General features: G+C 38.2%; 1 protein-coding gene across 6 annotated transcripts in view; it reads left to right on the plus strand.

Moving 5' to 3' along the window:
* Positions 1-21,396, plus strand: part of LOC136560179 (BEN domain-containing protein 5) — an 883,159-nt gene that overhangs the window by 352,429 nt on the left and 509,334 nt on the right. For all 6 annotated transcript variants that reach the window (XM_066555873.1, XM_066555874.1, XM_066555870.1 and 3 more), the window contains exon 5: positions 690-906. In XM_066555873.1, the coding sequence (XP_066411970.1) occupies positions 690-906 (217 nt within the window). The remainder of the gene's footprint in view (positions 1-689; positions 907-21,396) is intronic.

A 21,396-nucleotide genomic window follows, 5' to 3' on the forward strand; every position in this document is an offset into this window, starting at 1 on the left:
AGTTTTCTTGTATGATTTTCAGGTTGTTTGTTGTTTGTTTGTTTTTTAACCTCAAGAATTTATCTTTTGTTCCATTCATTGGCTATATGTTGATATGTATGCTGACTATTAAGGATATCTATATAAAAAGGTGTGAATTTCAGGGTTAGTTTTGTCAGTGTTGCCTTATGCTGACATTCCTTCATTAGCTGTGCCTCCTCTCTGTGCTGGTGAACTGAAAGAAAGGGTGAAGGTTTGGCTGGAGCCTGTCCATGAGTTATGAGCGGTGTGAGGTGGCAGCAGCCTGATAGTGAAGTAGAGGATATTTGGACAGCCTATGCATCCTTTTCACTTTGTGGGAATGGCTTTGCCTGGTTCTGTGGTACTCTCCCTGCTCTGGTGACTCTGCCAGCCTGGGCACCCGGGCACAGCTGCAGTCCCAGTGGTGACAGTGGCACTGGAGCAGTCACAGCCCTGGTCTGCACAGGTGCTCCCAAACACAAGCTCTGGGATCTCCTCACCAGCTCCTGAGCTGCTCAAGCTGCTCCACTTCATTTACTTTGGAGGGAATCTGAATCTCACACAGATCAGATCTCTTATGTCCGTGTTGATACGCATCAATTAATACATATTGAGATTCCTATGGTGGCATAAAACTTGGAGGAAAAAATTAACTTACAGACACGTTTTTGTTTGTTTTTGTTTTTCAGGCAAAGAATCCCCTCCAAAAACGTGTATTACTACCGCTGCCCAGACCACAGGAAGAACTATGTCATGTCCTTTGCATTCTGCTTCGACCGAGAGGACGACACTTACCAGTTTGCCTACTGCTACCCCTACACCTACACCCGCCTTCAGCACTACCTGGACAACCTCCAGAGGAGGAACATGGACTACTTCTGCAGGGAATTGCTGGGGCTCAGCGTGGTAAGTACCAGCAGGCTTCCTTATGGATGTCTATCTACCCTTAAATGCTTCCAGAGTATCGTTCATCGTCCTTGCTAAAGCACCCACATACACAGATTTGTTTTCTTGCTATCAATGACACAGGAGGAAGTGTACCTGAATGGTGAAGTATAGGCAAATGCTAATTGAATTTCACATAAAATGTTTCATTTGAGATAGTCAAGCCAATGCTAGATTCCTGCGTAGGATCAGTTCACCTCTAAAGACATTAAAAGATGAAACTGAAACGGCTTTATTGAAGAAATGTGATTTTTAGAGTACTCTGACTGTTTGTCTTTCTGGAAGTGCTTTTCTGTTCAGAAAGAAATATGGGGTTTTTGACCCAGAAGACAACTTTTCTTGATAAAATAATGCAAAACATGCACAAACCAGCTATTTTCTTTTCTCTTAAAAATTTGTGCTTTGGTCATTTGCAATTAGAAGGGATTTAGTGGTCTCTGTGTAGATCCTAATGGCCACATAAAATGAAGTGTCATAGTTCTTCTAGAGCAGGAAAGAGAGTTAATGGTAAGGCTGAACTTCTGTTCACTTTGCTATAATCTTCTGAAATGTTGCTTGTCCAGGGGATTTGGCAAGCATGACTCAGCCACTCCCATGTCAACTCAGAAATCATCAGATTAAAAAATAATAGCTCAAATATCTTTTCTCTTTTTTTTTTTTTTAACTTTTGCTTTCTCAAACTTTATAATGCACTTGTACCACACTCTTAATCTTTTATCTGAGATTTGATTTGGTTGAAACTTGTAGTGTGTCTTCCAGAATCAGAAAGTTGTGAAGGCTGCTGATACCAGCAGCAGGGGCTTTGAAAAGAAACCCAGCATATATTGTGAACATCAAAATGAAATCATATATATACCCTGCACTGAAACAAGTGAAAGGCTTCAATCATTAAAGCAGGCCATTGAAATTCCTATGGTGGCATAAAACTTGGAGAAAAAATTAACTTACTGACAAGAGTAAAAGACAGAATTAAAAAGAAGTAATTTTTTAACCCTTTTTGTAGGTTAACTACAGATCTTGTTCTAAAGATGACTATTGCATATCCATGAACTGGCATTAATTATTAATCATTCCAATTAGGGGGACAAACAATTATAAGGGAAAGGGGTATTAAAAAATAGAAAAGTAAAATCTGCAGAGGCTGGGCGGAAAGAGCACTATCATCTTAATGTGTGTAGGGCTTTAATTATTAATCTTAGAGGACAGAGCTGTCATTAATTCTATAATGAAACTGAATTTGTTTCCTTTCACTCTGAAACTAGTGTATAAACAGTCTCATTTGCATATTCATCAAACCTCTGATCTGACTGATTAAAACACAGAGATTGAAGGATTTGTCTTTTATCTGCATTTTGACAGACAGAGCTATACTCTTAAATCTTGTTAACATTGTGTTACCAGTAGTTGCTAAATATTATTTTTCATATTTCAGCATGCTAAACAAACAGATGCCACTCAAAATGTGGCAGGAAATGTGCTGTGTATAAGTCCTGCTTTTATATCTATATGTACACACACAGTATGTTTTGCAGAAATTGATATGGTAACATTTTGCAGCTCCCCAAGCTGTATAAAAAAGCTTCTGAATCAGGCTCATGCTGTAATCTTTGTGAGCAACATTACAATCTCAGAGCATTTCTGGCTTTTCTCCACACACAACTGTCCTAGAACAGCTTGGTAATTTAATGTCTTTGCTGAGCTTGAATAGACAATTTCCATAAGTTCTCTGCGAGTTAAATATTTTAACATAGAGCTTTGTTGCTATCATACATCTTTAAATGGTGAAAAACAGGATCCTTCATTCTTCACTGCACAGTGCTCCATAAAAGCAGAAGCTGGCTGTACTTTGGAGGATTGCGTGCCATATAGGATAGATTTAGAGCTAAGAAAGAGAGCTCTGTCCCTGCCCTGGCCCCTTATGTAAGATAAGAGGAATCAGATTGGCATAAAGAGGCCCTCAGAAGCTCTATTCCTGGCCAAGGGACGATACCCCTGGCAGCACATGGTGAAAGGTATTTTAAAGGTGCCATCTGAGGACAAACTCTGTTTGATTCCTCATGCTGGGCACAGGCTGAGGAGGGAGAACATGGAAGGGGGAGGCTGCAGCACATCTGTCCAGCTGCCACGCAGCTGCTGGTCCCCTCGGGTTCATTCCAGGGGAATCTCACAGCCCCCCACTGCAGTCTGTGACTGGGAGGATGGGGAAGTGTTTGTAATTTCACTTCTCCTGGTTTAGGTGGTTTTGAGCTGTGTCTCTTGGAGATGGCAGAATCTCACCACAGATCTTTGGAGCTGTTTTGGTTTTTTTTTTTTTTCCTTTGTTGTGAAAAAGTAAAACTCAAGTCACAAGAAGCCATGCCTAGAGGATTACTTCAGGAGGCTTTCTGAGTGCACATTTTGCTGCATATAATGTTTTCAAGGCAATCTAATTTCTAATCTAATTTCATATCTTCTCTAAAGAATGTACTCTGCCTCTGTTAACTCCTGAAATACTATCACTAATTCTATGAAAATTGAAAGTGAAATATTGGTATGGGACATGTAATTGTCATTAGGATGGAGAATGACAAAATGGTTCAGAGCCAAATGGCAAAGTTTCCCATTCCCATTTAAATGGATAACTTAGCTGTACTATTTCTGACCTTTTAATGCTTATATTCTTTACTTCAGAGAGCTATCTCACATTCTAGATGTGCCAAATGTTCTTGAAAATAGTCTCTCCTGCAAGTGAGCTGAGATGGTCACCCAGGTACCATTTAAGCTGCTATTTTCATTCTGCTGTTATTGGCCTTGCATAACTTCAGATTTTCTTGTTTGCCCCAACAGATCAGAAGTTCAAAATCTGTGAGCACTTTTTTGAATTGTGGAATTACTTTTTTGCATATTATTGATGTGTCTCTCAGCAAATATAATACAATATTTCACAGTACAACATAATTTAAAACATTTTTTATATTTCTGTGAAAATATAAGCACAGGCACATTTTACATTTACAGTACATATTTTGTGCAGTCTCACGTGCAATAGCTATATGTGTAGCATTATAACCAATTTTTAAGAGTTGTCAAAATTTTGGAGTGTGTTGTCATTTGAGGCTGGTGGTTCAAATTGCCTGTGTGTGCTTGAAGTGTGTGGACCTGTACCTCCACCAGTATTCCACAGACATGCATAATAAATTAAATGAGTTTTGGACAGCCTGGCTCAACTTCTACAGCCCACTTTACAAATTGACACTGGCTGGGCATTATTTTCATTACTCACTCCAAAGAGAACCAGGATTAATCAGAGCCAGATACTTCCTTTCACTCCATTAGGCAATGGTGCTTCCAAATTACACTCAAGGAGAATTGTGACTGCACATACAAACCACGAGCCTCAAAGGGACTCCCACAGTACACAGAGACTAGAATATGGAGTTCTGTTAAATTAAATATTAAACACACATATTTTAAAACAAGAAGGCAATATGTCTAATGTAGGGCTCTGTAAATGAACCCATCTCTTAAGTCAGATATGGAACACTGAAAGACTCAGACTGGGACACAGAGTGCTTCCTCCTGACTCCACACCACTTTGGGGTGTGCTTTTAATTTACATGAGTTACTCCTGATTGATGCTGGTACCAGAGAGAAGCAGAATGATGCCCTAAGACTGTGAAACTGCACACCAGATGTCACATTGCCGCTTCGTTGACCAAATTTCCTTTATTTACTGACTAAATGACTTCGTACCCCAGTAAAAATTCTTGATCGGTTCTGCCGTTTTCTACTGGTCCATTTTTAACTGCTCAGTTATGAACGTTTTAAAGCATGAAGCAAAGAAAATAGGCAGTTTTTCTAAGGTTAAAATTCCCATTTCTGCATTCAACTCTGGGTTATGTAATAACAGCTCTGTAAAAGAAAAGTATACTCTTGGTCTTTGGAAAAAAATAGAAGTTACAGGCTTCTGTGTAATGTAATGTACCTCTGAAATCCTGTTGGTGTCAGATACTGTATTTTCCAATGGATTTGACTGTAACTAGGTTGAAATGTCATGTAAATGTAATTTGTGGCAATTTACTTGGCCTGAAAAAGGCCACAGAAATTGTGCTTAGGAAAAGTAAATCCCCTTTCTCATTTCTCAGTAGTTTAAAAGAGCAGCTATGTATATGTTCAGGACACATTATCTTTATGCAGTGGTGTATTTTTTACTCCTATAGTGCTGCTGTTCCCAAAACATTCGTAATGTGGATGTCATCCCAACCCTGTATGTGAGATTTTAAATGTTCCTACAGCTATTTTCTTAGCTGGATTGGATATCAGCAGAAGTAGAGTTAGACCTAAAAATAACACCACCAGCAGTTCTTTCCAAAATAAAATAGGATTTATAGCACATAATAGCACAGTGTGCTACAAGGGAAATTATATAAATAACATGAAAAATTACAGGGGACTATTCTATACCATCAGTTTTAAGGAAAATGTCTTTTTTACAATTTTAAAGGAGTTCTGGGAGATAACCTGGCTTGTGGGAATCACAGAGTAGGATGGATAGGTGAAATGATGTTACTATTGAGTGTTCCCCTCTGTCTGTTGGATATATACAAGGGTTCATGGTGAAAACAAGAAATACTTTGGTGTAAGTCAGCAGCAGTGTATAGTTTCTGAAAAAAAACAAACAATGAAACCATAATTTGCAGCTAATATCATGGAAGGTTAATAAATGCATAAGCTGGTTATTTCTTAAATTACAGAAAGAACACTGTTTGATAAAGTAAAATAATTTCTAGAAGGATTTGCATTAACTGCTCTTTATCTAATTACGAGTAAAAAAATCTTAAACTGTGAAGAAGGATTCAAATCTTAAGTCCATTTTGCAGCTCACATTTTACAACTACCATTCTCCATTTAATAAAAAGAACTTTTGGAAAAAGCACTTCACCAAAAAGAAGCTTTGAGCACAAAAGGCCCATTGAGGTAAGAAATCATCTGAAGAAAAAAAAAATGTTATGATCTATTTTATTAAGAAGAAACTTCCTGAAAGAAATGACAGCAAATGAATTGTGTGTGGCAACGTTAGTCTATGCAATCTGTTTTCTTGCGCAGGTCCCAAGCTTTACCCTTTCATCTTGTAGTCACTCAGGGAAACCTTTGGAAAGTCAGTGACTTTTCTGAAGTTTTCACTGGACTTTTTGTAGCTGTTCAGGTTGGCCTTTTGCTTCATGGCTCTTCCCATTTCCAAGTCAGACTCTTCATCTCACCTTTACTCCACACTTGTCCTTCATCTGGCCTGCCCTTTCTTTACCTCAGATCTAACCTTCCCTTTTCTTTCCATTTAGTTTGTACTCTCCTAAGCTAGCTAGAAGAAAGAAGCTGTGGTATTTGTTTTCTGCTCTTATGTTACTTATCCTGCTTTGTTCTTTCCTATTCATTCCCCTTATCTCTTTGAGTTGTGAAGGGCAAATCCAAAATAGCTGTGAGGTCTTTTAAATACCAGGACTGCACAAGGTAGTCGTGTTCTCCTCTATGCACTCGATAGCCCCACCTCAGTGCCATTTCACATGACTTCATATCCTGCTCTAGGACTTGTCTTCCTTGCCCTTCTGTCTTTTTTGTTCCCTATTTGCTCCATCCCTTAATATGTACTCCTGCATTTCCAGAAATGCTGGAATAATATGTTGCTTGTCCAGGCTTCAACCTGGAAAGGGAACACTAATGATCTAGTCAGATGTCCTGAAATGGCTGAGCTCACAGCCAGGTGCAGGAAGGCATTTCAGGGTCTGGCTCCTTTTCTCAGGGCAATGGCAAATTTCAAGTAAAAGGCAGGTTTTACTCATTCCTGTCTTCAGCACTTTGTCCTACTTGGTTGAGTGTCACAAAGGGGTAATTTTAATCCCAGTGGGAAACCTACTGGTTTTGTCCACACAGAGAGCTGAACTTCAGATCTATGCAGTTGCCTTTAGTTACTGCACCCTAAGCTTCTGGGAACACAAAGAACCTGTTTTTACTTCCCATGTTCAGTGCTGACTAGAATCCCTGTTTTTAGTTGGTACTTGGGAAATAACATGGCACAACCAATTAATATAATCTCATAAAAACCCCTCAGTCTGAGGTCCTGTGTGTACACCAACATAAAGCTTTTTCATGGTTTTAAAATCTATTTAGTTGCCCTGCAAAACATGAGTGTGTTTTGAGGTTGTGTAGGGCCCTGAGAAAACCCTAGAATGCCTTCAGTCTTCTTGCAGTTCCATTTCCAGAAATGTGTTTTCCCTGCTTTGCAGCACAGCACTAAGCAATAATTACCATGTTGATAGTGATGTTGGATGTGCTGGCGTGGAGGGGAAATCGTGCTATGTGGAGCTATTAACTACATTTGCCCTGTAGCACTTCACTGCATTGATTCTGCTGGGATTTTGGCTGTCTTTGAGTTGGTTTCTGTTTAGATCTCCCAAGTGGTGGCTGTGTAATGCATCTGTGGGGCTGGAGCAGTATTTTAATCTTTATTCTTTGACTGTAGACCCAAAAGATGGTTAGCCTGGCTTGCATTACCTATAGGGCTGAAATCTTGGGATTGAAGGCTTATTTAACAATTTCAAAGTCTGCTCAGTCCAAATGATTTGGATTTATGCCTTTTAATTTAACCAAAGAAAGAACTATTTATTGATTTTTTAACTTTATACCAGTTCTAGAATGTAAGTATAATATATTAAAATCTCTAAATACCTCAGGCAAAATCTTGTTCATATAATTTATGTAAACTGAGCATTGTGGCTCTGATCCAGCAAAACACTTAAGTGTAGATTTAAACTCATTAAATATGTTAAATAGACATGCTGAAGACACTGGCACAGTTCATGACATCAAGTTTCATGTATATAAAATGTCCTCAAGCTCCAAGGTCAAAACAATCAGCACTTAGGCCTGGTGCCCTAATGTTTTGTTGTGAACTTGTACTACCACTGTGACAACATGACTTCAGGCAAAAAATAATAATAGAACCACCCTTTTTGCACTTTTCTATAAATATGCTAAATGTCTGTGTGTAAAGTGAATCCCATCATTGCTCAGCAATCTTTATTTTTTAGTAGTGTATGAGTAAGGTTTGCATTTGAGGCCTTCTGCATAAGAGATTTGTGCTAATCCTGGAGTTCTTTGTCCTTGCCATGCACATGATCAGTAAGACTTTATCTCTTTTGTCCTTAAGACTTGAAAGCTAAAAGCTGCCTCTAAGAAGACTTCTGCCTGTATGTCAGAAGGGATTTGGGGAGATATCATATAGAAATGAGAAAATAAAGACATAAGAACATATTTTGATGCAGATTATAAGATAGTAGAGATGAAGTCAATGTTGCTCATGTGGCCCCAGCTGGCTGAGTGCATCCTTACTGTTGACCCAAGTATTTGAAGATAGGTACTTGAAGAGAGGAAGTAAGGCTCATGAAAATATAGCACATACAAGGAAGCACAGCTGAGAGATGTTATGTGTAGCCTGTGATCTGTAGTTGATTTCAGTGGGATTTTAATGACCCTTACTTTTCTGCACTGTTAGCAAAGAATTTTTGAATCAAAGAACAGTGCAATTATGAAGCACATCAAACTTACATGTGAGGGAGGCCAGTGCCATCCTTATTTTAAGACATCATGTTGCATTCAAATATATTTTATTTTAGAAGACTATGATATTCCTGGAAAAGATTAAAAAAGAGTGTTTTTGTAGAAAATGTTGCTGCTGTTGAAGTGCTGCTATTATCCACAAATACTGAAAGCAATATTTATCTTTGTTTTGAAGACAAAATGACACACAAATAACATGACAAGACAGAAGCTTTTTAATGTAAAGCAGTAGGTACTTAATTGAAAATAGGTTTTTTTCACTTCTTAGGAAATATAAGATACAGCTTAAAGCCTTTTTAATACTCTTTAAAAGAGATCTTACATGGCAACCAGTCATATTGGTACATGAAAAGAACTGCAGTCTCTGATAAAGATCCTCTTTTTCATGTTTTCAAACAGCAGCTGAGCACCATACTGTGGCAGCAGAGAACAATCTGAGAAAATGAACACGGATTGAAAAGGCCCCAGTTACATGACATTTCCAGTGGGAAAAAAAAAGAGCCAGCCTTAGGCCCACAGTCAAATATTTTCACTCAGAATTCCCTAGAATTGTGGACATACCTTTCTACAGAAAGTGTGTTTTTCTGAACCTCCTTTTCTGATGTTCTAATAAATGTGTGACATGGAGGAAGACAAAGGAGAGGTACCATCCACTTCAGGAGTTTTCATGAGTATGCATGAAAGAAAAATCTGTTTTAGAAATAATTTCCCTCCCATTTATTTTTAATTTCTCTTTAATTGCATCCAATTTTGCACTTAGTCCTAATTAGTTAAAATTTAAGGCGACTATTACTTTCTCAAAATCTGACAACTTCAGGATTTTATAATACATACTTTTTTTCTCCTGCATTATGGAGGTTTATAATAATGCATTAATATCCATAATTCTATTTTTAATCAGCTTCTAAATTCATTAGTAACAGCTGCATATTGTTAAATGTTGTTTGTTTTTCCTTCCCCCCCTTTTTTAAAAACATCTATGTTGCTTAAAATTAAAATATTAACTAGTCTTTCCATATGTATGAGTGCTGCACTGTTCTGAGCATGGAATAAGGGAAAATCTCATGCCTGTCTTTAAAGAAAACTTTTTTTTTTTGAACTTTTGCTCTGACAGCCTCCAAAATATTGCATAAATATCAGTAAATTAAGGTTCATAACATTCTTCTGACTGCAGTGTCATTTTATGGGAAAGGAGACTATTGCAGAAACCTGGACTGCTTGGAAGCAGCCTGTGGGAAAGCCTTTGGTGTTCATTTTGAGAAGTCAGCCATAGCAACCTGATAATTTAGATGGAGCTCAGGGCAGGATCGAGTCCTCCCGTCCTTGTCAGGACCCTGGACAGCGCAGCCCATCGCGCTTCCCGAGGCGCTCCCAGCACCTTTTCAGATTCACTTCACACAAACTTCTCTTTTCAGAGCTCCTGATGCACAAAACTGAGCCCCAACTGCTGACATTTACACCCCCAAAATAAGTTTGTGTTTTGGAAACCAGGCCCTATTTTTGTAGCTGCTGAGCTCCTCAAATTATGGTCGTGGTTTTCAGGAAAAGAGCTGGAAATGCAGTCTGCTATTTTGCACAGTTTATGTGATTCAAGACCTCAAGTCTGTTTTTCTTATTTGCCTTCTAAGAATGAAAAATAGCCTGTAATGTGTTATGTCTGATGGGAAATTTATAGGAATGTCAGAGATGACTGATTAAGGGCACTTTATAGATTAACAGATGATGACTAAAACAGAGGTTGATGGTACTGTGGTGAAAAAAGAGGAGGTATTTTGGTAATACAGTGAGATCCATCAAGACTTGTCTGAGACCTAGACATAGATATTAATCCAAACAATGAATATTTCAAAATCTGAAAGGTACTATGTAGAACAAGAATAGTGGTGCTGCACACAACAGGGTGCTCAGCAGCATTGCATCTTCTTTGTCTCCTGTGAGTGGATATAATATACTCACCTTCTTGCCTTAGTCTGTCTTCCTCTCTTAAGCTTAAGGAAATGCTCCAAATCTTTGGCAAGGTCTAGGTAATCAAGTTATCACCATAAATTACTTTGCTCTCTTCTGTGTGGGGACCATCTATCTCTTAGGGGAATTAATGATATAGAGGTTCCTACAGCATTTATAAAAGGTTTTGAGGTGGGTTGTTTCTTGTTTTAGTTTTTCATTTAAATTGTAGTGGCCTCTTTATGGAGAGTCCAGACAATTTATGTCCTTGCTCTCAAGGGAACAAACTGCTCAGAATGTGAACTCAGGAAAACAGAATATGTGTTCCAAAGGTGTACCTTACTGCTGTTGTAATCATCCTTACAAGATACTGTGGCAGCACCAGATTTGCCCTCAGCTCCAGCTGATTTTGAAAACTTCAGAGCTTTAGGAATAAAACTGCACATATCCTCTAGATTTCTTTTATAGAAATAGATAAGCTTTTGTAACAGCAAATAACACTGCAGAGCTGAACAAAATTGTCCTTCTATAAGTGAGACTTGGATGCACTCAGACCAAATAAGATTGTAGACTCATACCACACAGAGTCATAGGAAAACAGAGGAAAAGGTATTATATTCCCCATGGTCAAACAGAATCCTTGTCCATCGCGGCTGAAACTCCCATTAGCCATGGCAACCAAGGAGGGAAATACACAGCAACAGATAACATCGAATTTAATGCTGACAAAGAGGTGGGATGCATTGATCTGTTTGGAAGAAAACTTCATTCTTTTTCATTCCTATAATTCAGATTTTCTCATTACTGGACACAGATGGCAAAATATAATTTTATTAACTATGACCATTTGTTTTGTGGTTCATCAATTAAATTGCAGAGATTACAGAGACTGGTTCATGCCAGCCATTAACAGAAACAAGTTAGTAGCTAGAGCTATACTGCAAATGGCTATAGATGTTGCATACAGTGCTTCAAGATCATTTGTTGCTATGACAATAATGGAGCAAAATGACTGTGGTCTCTGAAATCTCAGATTTTTCATCTTCCCAGAGAAATATAGACAAATACAATCTCTTCTTTTAGAAATCTGGACTTCCTTTAGAACTACAATGAATTTATGTATGTTACAATACAATGAATTTATGTATGCTGGTCTCTCTCTGCTCATTGGAAAGTTAAATCAGAAAAAAAGGAAAATCAATTTATTGCAAAGCTCCTGGACAGCAATCACTTCCCCTTCTTCTAGCAAAATCAGTATGAGCCATCAGGTGGTACCAAGGAAAGTAAACTGATGGTTCCTGTAGCAGCCATCTCCAGAATCTCCTGCACCAGCCAAGCAAATTTTTGGTAGAAGTGAATGAGAACTGCATGTCAAAACCTTTCCTGTCCTCATCTGTCCTTCCTTATTTGATAGGAACTTCACCTGTGTTCATTTTTTAACAAACTGGGTTCTAGAAATTATTTCCACCCCAGTTTCATGTGTTTACACATAATAGCACAAATTTCCTGACATGCTCAATCTGAAAACTTACTCAGAAAGAAAGAAGTTCTCTCCTGCAAATGGGGACCACAGAGTAATTGGTCCTTAATCCCTTTTTTAAGATAACCTAGGGGAGTGACCCTTTTTTATGTCTATGTATTTTTTGAAATGCAGATAAGCTCTCTTTTCTTTCATACAGTCACAAGTTATTATCTTTACATGCAACAGTGCTGAATCACAACAAGAGGTTTAGAAAGACCTTGGACTGATGATGATTAGCATCCATAAAATACTAATTCACAAAAGACACCTTCTTTGATTATCTTCAGAAGTTGCTCCATGTGCTAGAAAGTAGGATAGCCTGTACTCTGGCAGCAGGACACACTACATGATTTATTGGAAAACATGAACAGGAGATGTGGCTTTAACACAACAGGGAGCCCATGTGCACAGAGTTCAGAACATTGGGCTTTTCTGGGAATTGTATTGCACAGAAATTTACTAGAAATCACAAAGGTGTTTCAACATATTCTTTCTCTGATTTAAAAAAAACCCATAATGATGATAAGGCAAGGATCACAGCCGACTGCATAACAGCAATGTGTTGTGGTGGTAAACCTCTGGATCAGATCTCCCTGGCTGCACTTAGCACTGGTGGCAGATGTATTTCAGCAATGATCATGGATAGAATTCCTTACAGCAGCTTCATGCCACCTCCTGTGTGCTGGGAATACCCATCTGCACCTCTGGCTGCAGCCAATATGAACACAACATTTTACAATTTTTGTTCCAGGGACAGTCCATGTTTAATCTCTCTGGGAGACACCTTCACCCTATCAGAGTTGTGAAACTGGTTGTTACTCAAATAATCCCAGATTCTGAAAGCCTGGAACAATTCTGTTAATAGCTAACATACAGCCAAGATAGCTTTTTTTTCAGAAGTCCATTGCATCTCAAAGCATTATGTGTGGATATGTCCTGATTTCAAAAGGTCATATTCATTACAAGTGGAAACATCATAACTACCAATAAACTGCAATCTATCTGAATGGCATTAATTTCTATAAGGAAACTTGATAATTCTCACATTTCCTGTCTTCTGATCAATACTATTTGAAATATTTAATGTTTTAATGTTGCTAATTTTGGACAGCCTCTCCTTTCCACTTTTTTCTTTTTTTCTTCCTTTTTCATTTTTAATCGACAGAGCATCTGAAAGTGCCACAGTCAAGCTGAGTATTTCATAATGCTGCATTCAGTTTCTATAGAACTGGGTAAAGGCCTTTTTTTTCTTTTTTTACTATTATCAAAACCGCTTTCATTGTTCCCCTCATTTTTCATGGCACCTGCACTGGAGCATTGGTCAGAACCTCCTTACACTCCCTCTGTCCAAGCTGCCTTCCTTTGGAGTGCAGTGTCAGTGACAGAGGCAGCAGGACAACATCTGAAACCTGACTTCTCCTGAGCTGTGCCTCATTACCATAAAGGTTCTCCTAGATTACATCTAGATGATTTGTTTGCTGTTTCAGAATTAACCAAATTATTATCTCTGCCTTTTCCTAAGCTTTCTGCTTTGAGGATATAATTGATTTCTAAAATTTCAGGGGATCTTTAGAGCTCTACTTTCACACAGCTCAATTATTCAGGAATCATCTTGATTCATTGGCTGTTTAGGTGGTTTTAACACAGGTCTCCACTCTCAAAACAATCAAAGAACCCACAAAAGAAACACAGACATGAAGTTATTCGGTAGTACCTCATAGACACATTCTGACTGTTGTGTAAATCAGTGAGGGACCTATTGGAGTATCTAACATCCTTTATGTGGCAAGGGTTGTCTTGTGGTTTGGATTTCTTTGCATAGAACATTTCTGACATAGTTTCTTCTTCAGCAGAGCAAGGATTAATTTGTTTAATTTTCTGTTTGGGAGTTTCTCACAGTGGCATGCACACAGAGGCAAGCATGCCTAAGAAATATTCAAGTTATGTACAAAGAAATGTAAAATCCTGTAAAATCACCTTGCACCTTCTTGCACCATGTGTTTATATAATTTAAGATGGCAGAGAAGACAGGAGCTCCATAGCCATGGCCAGCAGTGAAAGCAGGGAAGAACAAGACAATTCTTTGAGAAAAACAGATGAGATCATGGGGTTACCATGAGATCCATGTGGATGTTTTCAGTGGCTCTTTGTCTTTGTGTCACAGCTCAGCCTGTGGTGACACACAGCCTTTGTGCTTGTTTAACATTCAGAAGATATTTATGACAAATAAGGTCATATAATGATGATGCCTTACCAGATTTGGGAATATGTATTGCTGCCATTACTTCAGAGGTCAGTTTTAGCTTTTTCCAATTTAGGGTGCAGTCATCTTCAATCACACTGTAAATTTTGGGAAAATGTTTGTGATGAAATTTGGGAAATGTCTGTGAAAAATGTGCAGAACCATTTGCTGGGTTTTTTTTCATATATGGGTAGTGTTTGAGGTAAGGTTGTTTCTTTTCTTTATGTATTACAAATTAATGCAAAACACAAGAGCCTTGGAGCAACTGTGCAAATCAAAGAACTTGGATGTGTCCATGTTTGTGTTAAACAGGATAGAAATGCACAATACCTTCCTTGATTCTGAGAATAGTTGCTAATGTGGGTCATGGCAATAGTTTCAAAGGCAATTTTTAATATTTTAGTGTCTATAATCCTCTGCAAGTGAGCCAAGAAATGCACTCAGGAGTGTCATCATTCTGCTTGAAGTCATCCTCAAGCTCCTACTACACTCACTGAGCTTTCACAAGGAAGGTGGCGCTTCAGAAACTGTAAAATTTATATATAGTGTTGCATTTTCAGCATGGATATCCAGCCCCTACTTATCTGCAGTTTATTAATTTAAGACATCTATTTTAATAAGTCCCCAAATAGGATTATTTCCCTCATCTGTTTTGGAGACCTCTGAGCACTTTTTGGAAGAGATGAAATGGTAAAGAGCAGCTGTTGGAATTTGGTGATTCTAGAAAGGGGATAAATCTTACAGTCACATAATCCAAATATCTAAAAAGAACTTGCTTAAATCTATCTGCCATTGTTAAAATTCTGTGTTCCTTGTAAGAGCCTACTTGTTCAGGAAGGAGAAGTGTGTGCATTTGGTTTTGTCCATCAGAGAGCTCAGAGACAGAATAATGTTCAATCATGATGTTAATCCCAGCACAACAGTTTCTACTGAAGTGACTCTATAGAGGATTTATTCTCCCATCTATGCAGGTGAACAAAGAATTCTTTTAATGGGTGGTGCATATACTGTTGTAAAAGAATAGACCCCTTTGTATTAAAATTACATGCCTGGGATTTTAACATAAAAACTGAAAAATCCCACTGTGTAAAACTGACTTAAACTCAATTTCTCTCTCCTCCTTTTACAATGTCAAGATGCCTGAGTGCTCAAGTGACTGAATAAGTACTAAATATTTAATGCATGGAGGTTACATTAACTGAGTCTTTGATCTGAAACTTCTTAAAAACATCTTAAAAGCCCTTCAAAAACCGGTTAGTATTTCATTACAGTCACTTAAAATAGATTTATTTTATCAAAACATCCTGTCAGAAACCCCAGAGCTGTGATTAATAACCTGCAGCATTTTGACTAAAGCATCTCCTAATACTGGTTTCATAGTGTATCAACAGATTGCCTGTTGTGGGTAAGAAATCACCAGCCCGATTGCCTCTGTCAGGCTCTTGCAGGTGTTCAGTGTGTCTGCTGAGACTTTGAGCAGGTATGCACAATGGAATCCATGCTGGGATTCTGCATGCTTGCTGCTACTCAAACAGAATGTGTCTCCTGTAATTCTGAGATTAAATTAACTTTTCTTTTTCTTTGCGGAATAAATTTATTAGGGCAGTTTGCTACAGATGTTTTTGTGTAGTAACATTTACAAGCATTTGGGCAACATGAGAAATGGGATAGATCAATAATTTATATCGTCCTGGGAAGCTCCTGCACGTTTTTAATCTGTGCAGCATAATTTGAGAGCATCTCTGGCTGTGTGAAGGCTCTGCCCTTTGCATTGTTTTTATTGTTCAAGGGTAACAGACTGCAGAGTGAGACTGTGTGAGTATCTGCTGGGTCTGTAGAAGATGGAAGCATGCACAGCAGCAGGTTTCTGTATAATTCATTTCTACTGCATCCAGCAGACCTTCTGTGCAAGAGCTTGTCCCACCCAAACCCATCCTTACCCTTTGTTGTAGATTTCCTTCTCATTGGCTTTGTGCACCTCCAGATCCCACTCTGAAATTCCCACTGTTGTTTTCATAACACAAGATGTTGTGTCCTAACATAACATGAACACGAAACTTGGGATCTTAAATGATTAATCACAGACCACCTGGTCACTCTGGTGCTGAATTTTGAAATGTGCTTCTGCACATTACCTCGTGCCCATCATTTCTACTTCTTAACTTATACCTGCTTAACCAGTGAAAAGAAACTGAAACAAACAGTCTGGTAATTGTTCTGTTTCCTTCTCCTCAGCAATCAGTAGATTAGAGCAAACCATTCTATTCTAGGATAATAAAGGGAATTAACCACTAGGTTCTGAGCTCACTGTATTTGCACAGGGAGTCAGTTGCCATTATTTTCTCAAAACAAGAGTTAAGGATTTCTTCTTGAGTCTCCCACAATATTAGCAAAAGGCACGTGGCTGAAGGCTCATGAACCACTTTGAAAACACATTCCGTGTTTCTTCAGGGAAATGTGCTTTTGTCAGTGCATACCTTGTGTAGAAGATGTTTTGCATATAAAAACCACGTGGAGATTGAATGCTGTTATATAAAGCAAAGCTGGCTTTCTGTGGAGTTCTTTGTAGTACCAACATTAAAAGGGTTGTTATAAATAAGAGTGGAATATAATTATAAATGCCCTTCTGAGGAAAAAAAAATCCTTGATTACCTTTGAATTCTTTTGCCCTTTAAAAAGGTTATATTTAACTGGTTCAGTTTCTTACTTGATGTTTCAGTTTCCCAAGGGAAATCAACCTCCAGAACGAACAGTTTCAATTGGGTTACATGACTTTACTTTGTGTCTTGCATTTGTTAACAGACAGGTTATATAACACTGCAGGCTAAATATACATTGCTCTGTTTTCAGCTACCTCTGGTATTCCTGTGCTCAGAGGGATGACCAGAGAAGTGGGAAGTGGCTTTCAAAAGTTCTGCTGGAATTAACCCCTCCTGCTAATAGCATAAACTGCATGGAAGTAGAGACTTCATGAGCAGTGTGAGGCTATAAATCTTAAACTATAAAATCATATTAAATATTTTGATGTGCTACCTATCATCCTTGATAGTTTTTTATGACCAAAAAGAAGTGGGTCAAATTCTGCCCTTTTTCCCAATGGCATATAATCTCTGGAACACTATTGACTGGAACTTGAGAATTTCCTTGAGTTACTGATGTTGTAACAGAGAAAGTAATTGGAGTGCATGTGTGCTGCTTCACTGGGAAGCAGGAGGCTCAATTCTAGGGGGATGTTTTCCATTTCTAGGTAGTTTGGTGTTGAACAGCTTTAGATTCATTATTCTTGTATTTCCATCCAGTAATGCTTTCCTGGTAGAGGAGAAGATGAAAGGACCTTTTAAAAAAATATCAATAACAAAAAAAAAGAAAGGAAAGAAAAAGGAGTTTCATCCTGCCTTTTTTTCTTCAGTCACTGATCAATAGCAGCATGAGAGAGCTGTATTTAGAGAAGAAAGGCAAGCAGGCAAGAATCTTAACTAACTAGCAGGAAGTTGATTGTAGCATGCTGGTGTTCAGGCAACTGATAAGAGGGGAGGAAACATTTATGCTGAGAATCAGCAAAAACAGGAACATGTTTTACCACATTGCCTATTTCATTTCACAAGTCCAACATGCTGCACATAAGCTCTGGAGATAAATTTAGAGTAGTTTTGTTAATTGCATGGCATTAAATTTGGAATGAGATGAACAATGAGCTATGGCAAATGATATTTTGATTCAGAGTACAACAGTGTTTGTATTTGAGATTTATGGCAGAAGTAAGGATCAATTACTGTATAGATTGGCCCCAATCCCTCTGTTCCCTGTGGTGTGGGATGGCACACTGGGGGTATCCCCCAGTCCTTGTCCTAGCAGCCAATTCCTTGCTGTAGGATTGATGGATACACTGCCATCATTTTTACCTGCAGAAATTCAGAGAGCTCAGTCCAAGCTTGCTGTGTTTCATTGTTGTGCTGTCTATAGATGACTGAAAAAGGAACTGGGCTAAGACAATGCTTGCATTTCAGAGCAGAAAAAACTTTATGGCCTTTTTTTCTGCATTGAATTGATTTTTTTCCCCTTTTTTTAGTATTTATTAAAAATGCATATTCTACCCAGAATGATTCCTAGAGTTTTTTGGAGCACTGCTGAGTAAGCCAAACTAAATATATATTTCTTTAGAGGCATCAGTGCTCCTGGCAGACACCATTATTTTTGCAGTCACTCACTGATTGGATTTTTTAAATAAAGCTTTTGTGTTCCTTTTAGTGTTAGGTTAAAAAACAATTACTTTGAATTTCAATATGTAATAAAAGAACATAATTTAAAAAGAATATTTATGGAACACTTTTTTTCAGTCCTCCCCTCTCCAACTTTATTCCTTTTGTTCACTCTGAGCATGTCTTGCCTTGCCTTAAGTTTATTTAAAGTTGTTTAAGAGGCAGAAATAAATCCACCTCTACCTTCTCCATTCTGGTTTCCTCTGTGCCTGAATTTATTCTATGTTCAGTGAAGTCAGACTTCTAAGAGAGTTGGGAATTTTGAATTATATTTGCAGTTCTGGAGTGGTTGTATGTATTTTTAGCAAAATGCTGGCATGCTTTATAGGATTTTTCTTTTCCTGTGGTTCTGTTAATATTTGCACAGGAAGTTTGAATTAGAATGATGAAATATTCACTCTGATGCATAATGATTTGATCCCCTTCACTGCCACATTCTTCACAGCTGGGTTTTTTTGCTCATGCTATTTTGCATATGAACATTTATCATGCAATAAATTGATTTTCCTGTCTACTATTCTCATCTCCTTAAACCTGCACATTCCTGCAGTGTTGATTCTGCTGTTCCTTACTTGTCCTATGCATAATTTCTTAGTCACGACTAACTTCAGTTATGACACATTTTGTAATTCTTACAAAATTATTGTAACATTTTAAAATGTTCTTGCTCAATGCCCCTTCTTCAGATAAGCTGTTGATTACTTTTTACCATTGGGAAGTTATTTTAGCTCTTTAGGTTCTGAGCAATTTATTTTTTTATTCAAAAAAATGTTGTAACAGCTGTGGTTTTGCCCAAGAAACCTTTCAGTACTTAAAAGACTGACCTGTAATCTTTCATAAAAGAAAAAGATTTACTGAAGTATGGTAAGACTGTGACCACAAAACCTTAGCTGGCAATTAATTCCTTGCATGTGCCATCCCTGTGTGGCTGATGCTGTGGATTGCACTTGATCCTGTTTCCTTCTCAGCTGAGAGGGGTGAGTGGGAACCTGCCTTGACAAAAATCTTCCCCTGCCTTGCTTTTTGCACAGCTGTTATTTGAGTCAGTATCAGAGCAGTAATTCAGTGTGATTAAGGCTTTCTCTCTTTGCATCAGCCTCTGAGGACAATTCCCTGTGTTCAGCAGGTGCTCTGAAGGTCTGCAGCAGCAGCAGTGTCTCTTTATTGCCTCCAGCTTCTCCCCCAGCCCTTCCTGCTGTGTCAGCCCCAGCATTTGCAACCTCCCCTCTCTCCTGTTCAGCATCACCCAAAATCAATCTTGGCCTCCCCTTCCCCACTTTGATTTGCTGTCTTAGCACACACCCTGTACCCTGGTATGCAAATTGCTTCTTCAGTTTTCATCAGGCTTTTTGGTGTTTGGAAGCAAAACTCTGTAATTTATTTCAGAAGTCACTGGTATGATTTGCTTTTGTTTGACTTTGCCTAAAATTATTTGCTGTCACAAATAATTCAGGGCAATAAGTTGGGAGCAGGAGCTCTTAACCATTTTTATTCTACATTGTCATAAATGTTGCTCTAACATTCAGCCTGCAGCCAGAGCAGTAGCATGTGTACTCTGTGGTTGTAGTGCACTTTGCACCAATGTTACCTCTGCGTGCGTGCAGAGAAGATCCCCTAAACCTCCTAATGCAAAATAATTCTATTTGTGGGCATATGGGAGTTAAACTTTCTTTCCCTTACAATTTTCATTAGACAGAGGCTTACTGGTACCATGGCAGAATGCTCAAATAAGCATTTTAATGTTGAATAAAGGTCAACACACTGGAATTTGAAACCATTAATCCTTTTGCTCTTAAAGCAGGCCGAACTTTTACAGACTAAATAAGGCATTAAATAGTAGATTCTTAAAGTTCTGAAAAGGAGAAACATATCACAAATTACCCATTTAGATTTCTAGAACCTTTCATTTTCTGCTGTTTGAGCAAAATATGTTTTGAGGGGTTGAGGGGGGAAGTGTTTTTTAAATACAATGTTTTTTATTTTCCAACTTTCTGTTGGGAAAGGATATTTCTGAGTTCACAGGGCTGTGGAAAAGAAGCCCAGTGTATAAAATTACCACATAGCAGAGGAGACAATGCCATTTCAGGTTGCAACACCAGTCTCTGGGTGTAGGGACCCTCCTGTTCAGATGAAAAGGAGTTCAGGCTCACTTTAAATTAATTCCTGGACTTTGAACAATTGTGGGATCCCTCTAGGACATCACAGTCTGTTAAATTAAACCTGTATTGCCTTGGGTTGAACTTTTAACCTACGTATGACTGAAGTCTGTCTTTTGGGAAAGCATCCAGTCTTGATTTCAAGGCATCAGGAAGCAGAGTATCTACTGCTTCCTTTGGTAATTTGTTCCAGTGTCTGATTACTTTCACTGTTAAAAACATAAATCTAATTTTTGAGTCGAATTAATCTTGGATTATATAATTTTTTTTCCCTCTGGTAGCTAATTTTTTTGCTACAAGATTAAGAAATCATTTACTTCTATGGGGGGGATAGAGATGGGAAGTTAATGGTAATTGTAATGCAGCACATTGTAGTACTTGAGTCTCCTGTCAAGATATATTCACCCCTTAAGTATTTCCTGTGGCTTCTTGTTGAGTCTTTTAAAAAAATACAGGTTCTAAATTTCCATCATTTCATTCAGCTTTATAAAATACTTTATTTGGAAAAATATAGATATTTAATTTTGCTCACTGCTCCCAAACATCACGGGCAAGGATCTGATTTCTGGAACATTTCAGTAGGGCTCATGGAATCACACCAGTGGGAAGGACCTTTGGGTAACCTGGATCACCCTTTTAGTGTGGCAAGATCCACATTTATTTTGGAAGGATTTCTGTGTTATTTCTGACAGCTTTTTCCAGGAGTATTCCAGAACTTCCACAGGCAATCTGTCT

This window comes from Molothrus aeneus, chromosome 9 (genome assembly GCF_037042795.1).
Source record: "Molothrus aeneus isolate 106 chromosome 9, BPBGC_Maene_1.0, whole genome shotgun sequence".
NCBI classification, from domain to species: Eukaryota; Metazoa; Chordata; class Aves; order Passeriformes; family Icteridae; genus Molothrus; species Molothrus aeneus.